Here is an 8,477-nt window from a genome sequence, read left to right as displayed (position 1 = left end):
AGCAAAGGTCTCTGTTTATACCCTCTGATGTCGAGGGTGAAATGTTGGCCGTTGCAAAGAACAAACTTGCTTTTACTGGTGCAAACAGGGAATAAAGAGATAGGCTTGCAATGACCTAACTCGCTTTGACTGGGACAAACAGGGAATAAAGAGATGGCCTCAAGCCGCCAATTTGAGAGAAATATACATAGATTGGAGAATCTTTGAGTTGATAAAGAGTTTGAGACACCGAGAAGGAATTTTTGTGGAGCCAGGTGCCACTAGAGAAACTGAATATTCCAGGTCTGCATAAAATGTTGCCTTAGCCTTTGCCAAGGGAATGAATGCACTGGAAGTCTGAAAGTGTTGTCACTGTTGTAACAATGGTCGAATGTTTTGTTGAATTATATCTTTCAGACTTAACGGTGACATGAGTTTTCTACTCTCCCAGCCACATAATTCTTGTACATAACAACTGTATTAGTATGTTTAGTAGTATTTCACTGCAGTGATTCAGAACTGAAATACTGAAGTACTGACATGGAAACGTAATCACAAAGCTGAATTTTGTCTTCCTTTGATTGATGCACAGCTTTCTACTCTGTCAACTGAACAGCCAGGATCGATGGTATTTTCTCTCTCAGTTTTTGTGTTACAGCCACACGTACTGTCATTACACCTGCTGCAGGCCCACTGATTTCAATCTTGACGATAAAACCGTCGATCTGAACGAGCTCGAGGCTTCCACCTCCGGTGCCGGAAAGGTACGGCCTGATCTCATCTAGCACCTACAACATTGTACAAACTTCAGATTCGCAGTTTTATCAATAGAAAAATGCATATTTGTTGAACTAACTACCTAGGCTGTAATAGAAATTTACAGGCTCAGAAAGGAGACAAGTGGCATGCACAATGGAGCATTGATCAGTGAGTGAGCACGCAAGCATGTGGCTGACCTTCTCGACGTTCTCTGTGTTGAGCTCAAGCCCGGTCTCGGTGTCGTGGATTTGCTCGACCTCGAGGATCTCGGGGATCTTGTCACGGAGGCGGGACTCAATTCCCATCTTGAGCGTCATGGTGGAGCTGGGGCAGGAGCCGCAGGCGCCCTGGAGCATGAGCACGACGACGAGGCCGTCGATCTCGTGCAGGGCCACGTTGCCTCCGTCCCGCATCAGGCTCGGCCGCACCTCGTCCAGCACCCTCTCCACGTTCTCCTCCGTCAGGGGAAGCACCCGCACCGCCCACCCTTCAGGTATCAATCAATCAACCGCATGGTTAATCCTACAATTCTAGCAAGTACTATGCTGCTGTAGTTGGATTCCTTTGTGCGCGCACCTGCTCTCTTGGTGCGGTGGTTCGGTGTCTGCAGCGACGCGTGGCCGAAGCTGAGACGGCCATGGATAAGGGAGCTCGAAGAACTCTGCGCACAACAGCACAAGTAGGATCGGTCGGTGCAGCAGGGGAAGAGGAAATGGTTTGAAAGTAAGAGGCTGCGGTGGGTGGAAGTACGCACCTTGCCGAGAGCTGCTGCAAAGGGGGCGTTGGTGGCGCCCGCGCCGGCGCCTGCAGCGGCTTGCTGGAGACTCGGCGAGTGGAGCCTCATCTGAAGCCGATTTCGCTTGCTAGCCGCGAGGGTTTGCGCGGGTGTCGTGGATGTTGTCCGGCCAGCCGTAGGCAGGCAGGCTCACCCGTTCATGATTCTTTTTCGCTTCCTGCTGGATGGATGTGGTTTCACCTTTCACCAGGGTTCGTTGGGCCTAATGTGGCCCATCGTCTCCAGGGCCCAGGGCCCATGACCGAACTGAAGAAGCCTACTGGAAAGAGTCGCCTAGACTCTGCAAAACAAATCCCTAAAAACGCATCCTGTCTTTGCACAAAAGCAGTTTTTCACTGTGCAGTATGTGTAAGGCGCAAAAAATGGTGGAACCCAGTCCATCTCAAACTAGACCAAATCATTGATGCGCTTACAGTTTTTTTGTCTGCAAAAAGGTCGAGCATTCATTCTCAGAGCAGAGAGTTAAAGGGAACCATCAAGCATAGCATGACGACGGTCACAGATAAGATACCCATATCACCACGCCCTGGAAACCACTTTGCGATCCACTCCAAGGGGGAGGAGCTAGCAGAAAATTAGGCCGGGAAAGGTCCAAAAGGCCACCAATAATCTATGCCCAAACCCGGGGGCATCCAAGGACGGACGGACGGACCAAAGCTGGTACGTAGTACGTATGTGAACACCGACCGGGACACGGTTGCCACGGGGTGGTGGTGTGGTCCATGTGAGCCAGTTTGATGTTGTTTGTGCTGGCCACCAAGCGCGCGCACACGCAGTAAGCTCATTAAGAGATTGCCCGGACGACGAAGACAGCGAGGAAAGGGATCGGCGGCAGGTAGCCTGTCGGGCGGGGCTCGGGGAGGAGCGCGACAGTCGCCTCGCCATTATTTGGCCGCTCCTCGCTGGTGCTGCTCCTTATTTGGTGTCCTCCACGAACCCCTCTCTCCACCACGCCTGATTCTCCAGATCTCCAAACTCTCCCACCAGCAGTAGCATCAGTCACATGGTCAATCCCGTTCTTCCTCGAGCATCTGGCTTTTGTTTTTCGAGAGCACGCAGGAGATCAGCTGCGCGCCACGGGCGGACACATGGGCTGGCTAGAGAACTTCCTTTCGAGAAAATGCATCCATGAAGGAAATGCGGTTGCCGACGGGCCACAGACGCTCGCGAAAGATTTATACGTGCTGGAGAATTGTCAAGGAAATTGAACGTTTATGGATATGCCCGTACCTTTCTGAGCAAGTTGGCCACCAATATCAAGTCTTTCTTGAAAGGAACCATCGAATATCTGGTCTGGGACTGGGAGCGCAACAAGAGCCAGTAGATTGTTCTCGAAGTTATCCAGAAGTTGATGCTGCTTGTCTGCCCCCGAGTGGTACGTGGATGGCCGTGAGTCGATGACGTTGCAAAGTTCCTTTCCGTATCAGATATTTTGCTTGTCTGATACTGGGCATATGGTATGAGGGCTCCTGCACAGAAATGTCTGTTAGATTCTCACCTCATGTCATAGCACAGTAGAATGTCAAGTGCTAGCTTCATTCTACGAGCGCAATCACACAAATTAAGACCTGTGGTGCGTATGATTCAGAACCTAACCAACAAGATTGGGCTCATCAATGAACACGAACTGAAAAACACGAGACAGGGTCAGCAGTTTCATCATGCCGTATATATCCAAGTGCAGATCCTTTTCGGAACAGTGACAGTCTGATAGCATCCAGAATCCCTTCTTTGGTGGAAAAAGGAACACGAGAAAAGAATGCAGTTTGGGGTTAGAGTGGATAGAAAGTAACATGGCCGGACCCCGGCATTAAGTTGTGATGAGTTGTCGACATAGGATTCTCGGACAGCCAAGTAGTGATGGGCAGCGCAATCTTATCCTACGTTGTACTGTGCTACCGTCCTATGTATGTGTGTACCACTAGCATATCTGAAGAAGAAGAAAACATATTAAAACTCCAGATTAAGCCGTTCCCAAAGAAATCTTGGTGCTTAGCTCGGGATACTGTTCAACAGTTCAAGTGTTCATATCATATATGATCGAGACTGCCTTAAATCAAGGGGTGGATCCATCAAGGCGAGGGCACAGAAATAACAAAGAAAAGTCAAACCATATGGCATCTGGACCCCAAATCAAATCACGAACTGATCATTGAACAGCCTAGCTACTGTTAAGTCAACCCAAGCGCAATTTAGATGAACAGGGGAGGTTAGTTTAGTACCTTGTCGGTGCAATCATGGGATTAACAAAGGCCTGGTTTGAGATACGGGCGTCCTAGAATCCTGGGAAGGCAGGGATCGAACATGCCGAAGCAGCAGCAGCACAACAACAACAACAACCTGTCCAGGGTTAAAAAAAAAAAACAAAGTTAAGCAAGGGGCTAGCAGCTCACATCACATGGAAGCTCAAACGGAGGTTTACTTTTCTTCAGAGGCTGTCCTGGTGGGCAGGCCCCAGGGCCGGGGCTGTGACGACGACTAGCAGTACTAGTACCAAGGACAGCAGCAGCCCAGGATAACTCCTTGCCGCGGGCCCACGGTATCTGCAGATCTACTACAAACTGCAAACATGTGAAGATATGTCTGGCCTCGCTTATCCTTATACCAGAGTGGGGGTGGAGGTGGGGGGTGGCGATTTGAAAACACCTTGGTATCTTTAAGTCTCGGCAAGAGCTGCGTGAAATATCTACTCCACATGCATGTAGGTTGGCCTCCTTGTTTCATTAAACCAGCGAGATTTGGCCGTCCCATTGGCCGCCGCGCTTCCCTGATCCTTCCTTGAGCTGAGCCTCCCCTGTTTGTTATAAACAAATACCTGTGCCTCCTGCCAGCGATCTCAAATCCTCAGCTTTTGCCTCGTTGCTGCTCCTGCTCCTGCTCCTGCTTAGCCATCGCACAGGCTGTCTCAAGCCTTTGCATTGCTGCCTTTCCTCCCCTTTTGGTTGGCTCGCCTATTGTTATTCCTACAAAAGGCATGCGGTCTGCTCCATGAGCATGAGGAGGAGAGGGAGCCTTGCTGCTGCTGCTGCTGCATCCAGATTCCAGAGCTTCTTCTTCCTCGCAATTCTCTCATGCTCGGCCGCCATCTGCAGCTGCGAAATGAGTAATGGGTGCTGAGGAGAGCTTGCGCCCGTTGTCAGTGCCCTTGCTGGTGTATGGAGGTTCCCAGTGCTCATGAGCTATAACCGAAGTCCAGAGGAGAGTGAAGATGCGAGATAAGCAGCCGCAGCATGAGTCGCCGGTTTTCAGGTGAGTGGATCTTCATGTGAATTGCTGCTCTATGTTCATCGATTTCGCGATGCTGTATTGGCCCAGCATCCAGCATCGGCTGCTTTCCCTCGATCCCTGCAGTCAAGCACGTGATAATTACTCTACCTTGCAAATCGTAGAATTAAACTCTGGTTGCAGTTTAAAACTTCATGTGACAATTCACTTACCATGCAGACAATATCGGTGACGAGTCTTACCTTTCCCTCTGACTGTTTCAGGAATGGCTACTGATTTGTTTTGTACTCATAGAATCCTCTTTGCCCTGTTGGAGAAAGGAGGAATAACCATCATTAGAGAGCTAGAAAGTAGAGGTTCTGTTCAGAAACTAGCCAAAATATTGCTGAAAGCTAGTGGGGGAGAGCTTTTGAACGACATCTTGGCAGATATAATGGACAGGTATTCCAAACACGACAGCAAGGAATCACTTCGGAGAACAATCATGGAACATGATGAGGTCTTCAGACAACAGGTAACAAGTAGTTTTGTTATTCATAATTCATCTCATAAAGCACCAGATTTATAAGACATCTATATAGCATTGAGATTGGGAAAGATCAAAAGTGAGGAACTCAAAGTTCAAATACCAGAATAGATCTTTAGATTCTTGAATTTGCAATATACGTTTGCAGTCATCAACGAGAATAGTTAACATGTGTTCTACCTTCATGATATAATGCAGTGCATAGTGCTGTTAACCTGCATAGTCATTCATCTGAAAACCAACTACTACTGTTCTGTGATTGTCTTGTCATTCTGCAACTCAGAGTTTTACATTTCTGTTTTCTTGCGTCAGGTGCATGAATTGCATCGGCTATACAGGGTACAGAAAGCACTGATGGCTGAATTACGTGGTGAGAAGCACAGTTTCCAACTCAGAACAGAAGATACTCGAGAAATGGTGCAGGGCCACAGGCCAAACCTCAAGAATAGCTCTTGTACGTCAGAGACTAGTCAATCTGCTTGTCTTGGAAACGTACAGTACTCTGATACTAGGCAAGTACCCGAACAGTCGTTTCTGCAAGAATGCAAGCCAGTGTCATGCTTAAACCTCTTTGACGAAGAAACTTCAAGAAACCAAGAAAGAAGACCAGAAAGCAGTAAATCAGTCGAAGGTGAAAGTTGGAGTGTTTCTATGGAAGGTGATCTCGATCTCAAACTAAGCATTGCCCCCAGTTCAAATGCAACAAAAGCACCACACTGGCTCTTCTCCGACAACAGGGAAAGAAACCCTTCTGGTCAGCATCGATGACAAGTTGACAACCAATTGGCATCCCAGATCAGTTGGTTTCATGGTGCAAGAAGCAAATGTTAACACCTCCCAGCTATCTCATAGCATATCATATCTCCTTGACATGCTGGCCTCAAATTTTGGTCTGAACTATACCTCAGTCATGAGTAATTTGTATGCGGAATTCTAGAGCTTCTTAGGCTGTCAAGCACAAGGACTTGCTAGGAGCACATTAATGTAACACCAAGATAGCAAAGTATTGGCAGCAATTCATTTCTTATTTGTCCTCCCCCATAATCCAGAATGAAAGAGACATTAGCAAGTAGGAAATGACCTGACTTCTGTCCTCCTGCAATAGTTATGTCCACCAATGCTCTATAGGGAATTCTACACCGTGGGCAGTGTTTCACCATCTGCATTTGCTTTGTTTATCCGCATCATCCAATGTAAGTTAAAGTAGCATTCTGCAAAATGAATATGGGACCTTTTGTAATCAAACACCCTGGTTTTTTATAACCAAAATATTGCCAGCTTAGGTCGGCATCATGTAACAAATCGTAGCAAATTAGCCAAGCCAAAACTGCTCTCGAGCCAGATGTTGCACACTGAAGTTAGCTTGTCCTGCTATTTAATATTGAGTGCCAATGCTCAAGAAACAAGCCAAATAAACAATTTATTACATGCAGCATTAATCAATCAAGTTCCTGTTCTGCCATATTTTGTTGAACTATTGTTGCTTTTCTTCTTTCACCAGAATCCACCACATGAGCATTCTCCATCTTTGAAATGATGGAATCTCATATTGTCCCTGACTATAATCTCAGCCTGCTCAACTCTTGAGGCAAGCCGCATAAACAAATGGCAATCCTCGCATATCCTTAGATTTTTTACTATTCGAATTGTGCATCTAGATCCAAGAGTCAGCAATCCAAACGACAGAGCAAGTTTCTCACTGTGCCCCATTAACAGCCTTTCTTTCTCTCCATCACTCACATCATAAACAATAGAAGTCAGGATTGGCGCATAACCAGCATGCTTCAGTTTCGCAGCTAGCTCTAATAATGCCTTCTTTATTTCATTGGTCCTTGGATGAGAATTGTCACCCGCAAAGAACTGATGGACCAAACCATCTCTGCCTTCAAACGAGCTCACAGCAGGATCCTTTTTCAGCCCCCGGCTTCTCATTAGTTTCCGAACCACTGAGACTTCATCCCACTGTCCTGCCGATGCAAGTGTATTCGATAACAGCACATAGTTCCCTATACCCTCTGGCTCAAGCTTAAATAGATGTTCAGCTGCAACCTTGGCAACATCAGTATTCCCATGGATCCGACAAGCTCCAAGCAGAGCTCCCCATACACCGCCATGAGGCTCCACGGTCATTGACCTCACTAGATCCAGAGCTTCATCCACCAATCCAGCCCGACCAAGCAAATCGACCATACAAGTATAGTGATCTGCAGATGGCAATATCCCATATTTGTCCTTCATCTGTGCAAAGTAGAAGCGCCCATCTTTGACCATCCCTGCATGGCTGCAGGCTGTCAATAACCCTATAAAGGTCACATGGTTGGGCACCACATCGGCCGTCCTAACCATGTCCTTGAACAAAGCAATTGCCTCTTTAGCCCTCCCATGAGAGGCGAGACCAACAATCATTGAGCTGTACGTGTAGACATTCTTCTCCTGCATCCCATCAAAAACACTGCGTGCTTCATCAATTAGTCCGCACTTGGCATACATATCCACCAACCCTGACCCGACAACCACATTCTGCCCAAAGCCATTCCTCTCTGCGATCTCCTGAACCCAGGCAGCACGCCTCACCGCGCCAAGCTGAGCACAAGCTGAGATTGCACCCGTCAATGAGACCTCGTCAATGCCCATGCCAATGGTGGCCATCCGATCAAACACTTCCAATGCCTTCGCCGGCATGGAATTTTGAGCGTACCCAGTTAGCATGGCTGTCCACGCCACCATGTCCTTCAACGGGCACTGCGCAAACACCTCCTCTGCGGAACCCATATCGCCGCTCTTGGAGTATGCCACCACAATACTCGTCCAGGAAATGACATCCTTGACCACCATTTCATCAAACACCTTCCGTGCGGCACCGACGTCACCACAGGCGACGTAAGCGCCGATGAGCGAGTTCTCAACGAACCGGTGCTTATCAAAGCCGCCGAGGAGGATCGAGACCGCGTGGGCGGCCTGGGCGGCCGGGAGGGAGCGCGCGGCCGCGGCGGACTTGGCGAGCGGGGAGAAGGCGAACGGGAGGAAGGGGAGCTCGCCGCGGGCGCTGTGTAGGAGGCGGGAGAAGAGGCGGAAGGGGCTCAGCGGCGGCTGCGTGAGGAGCGCGAAGCGGAGGAGCGCGGCGGCGAGGAAGGGGTCCGGGGGAGAGTGCGCGGAGAAGACGGAGAGCGCGTAGGGGAGCGGCGCGTGCGG

At 48.8% G+C, this 8,477-nt stretch overlaps 3 protein-coding genes across 4 annotated transcripts in view; 1 reads left to right on the top strand and 2 right to left on the bottom strand.

The window, feature by feature from the left end:
* Positions 1 to 357: 357 nt before the first annotated feature.
* Positions 358 to 4,157, bottom strand: LOC123156612 (nifU-like protein 3, chloroplastic). Of its 2 annotated transcripts, XM_044574758.1 has the most exons (7): positions 3,957 to 4,157; positions 3,757 to 3,874; positions 2,765 to 3,003; positions 1,493 to 1,814; positions 1,315 to 1,399; positions 936 to 1,225; positions 358 to 767 (listed from the first exon to the last, which is right to left on the bottom strand). In XM_044574758.1, the coding sequence occupies exons 4-7, from the start codon at positions 1,580 to 1,582 to the stop codon at positions 576 to 578; spliced, it is 657 nt and encodes a 218-aa protein (XP_044430693.1). In that variant the 5' UTR covers positions 1,583 to 1,814; positions 2,765 to 3,003; positions 3,757 to 3,874; positions 3,957 to 4,157; the 3' UTR covers positions 358 to 575. The 2 variants fall into 2 exon arrangements, with proteins under 2 accessions (XP_044430693.1, XP_044430694.1); XM_044574759.1 differs by having other exon boundaries at positions 1,493 to 3,003.
* Positions 4,158 to 4,299: 142 nt separating this feature from the next.
* LOC123156611 (uncharacterized) lies at positions 4,300 to 6,446 on the top strand. Its single transcript, XM_044574757.1, has 3 exons — positions 4,300 to 4,783; positions 5,023 to 5,273; positions 5,598 to 6,446. The coding sequence occupies exons 1-3, from the start codon at positions 4,765 to 4,767 to the stop codon at positions 6,051 to 6,053; spliced, it is 726 nt and encodes a 241-aa protein (XP_044430692.1). The 5' UTR covers positions 4,300 to 4,764; the 3' UTR covers positions 6,054 to 6,446.
* Positions 6,447 to 6,627: 181 nt separating this feature from the next.
* Positions 6,628 to 8,477, bottom strand: part of LOC123158210 (pentatricopeptide repeat-containing protein At5g44230-like) — a 2,261-nt gene continuing 411 nt past the window's right edge. Inside the window, exon 2 of the mRNA XM_044576291.1 lies at positions 6,628 to 8,475. Coding sequence (XP_044432226.1) covers positions 6,780 to 8,475 — 1,696 coding nt within the window. The 3' untranslated portion in view covers positions 6,628 to 6,779. The remainder of the gene's footprint in view (positions 8,476 to 8,477) is intronic.

This window comes from Triticum aestivum, chromosome 7B, assembly GCF_018294505.1.
Source record: "Triticum aestivum cultivar Chinese Spring chromosome 7B, IWGSC CS RefSeq v2.1, whole genome shotgun sequence".
NCBI classification, from domain to species: domain Eukaryota; kingdom Viridiplantae; phylum Streptophyta; class Magnoliopsida; order Poales; family Poaceae; genus Triticum; species Triticum aestivum.
Note: the sequence above shows the minus strand (reverse complement) of the source record. Positions and strands in the feature narration are given on the sequence as shown.

Bases quoted from the DNA above. Each gene is read 5' to 3' on its own strand.
- LOC123156612 (XM_044574759.1), bottom strand. From the start codon at position 1,582: ATGAGGCTCCACTCGCCGAGTCTCCAGCAAGCCGCTGCAGGCGCCGGC. The intron at 1,400-1,492 runs GTGCGTACTTCC...TGTTGTGCGCAG, and splicing joins TTGCAGCAGCTCTCGGCAAG to AGTTCTTCGAGCTCCCTTAT. The intron at 1,226-1,314 runs GTGCGCGCACAA...TGATACCTGAAG, and splicing joins CCACCGCACCAAGAGAGCAG to GGTGGGCGGTGCGGGTGCTT.
- LOC123156611 (XM_044574757.1), top strand. The intron at 5,274-5,597 runs GTAACAAGTAGT...TTCTTGCGTCAG, and splicing joins ATGAGGTCTTCAGACAACAG to GTGCATGAATTGCATCGGCT.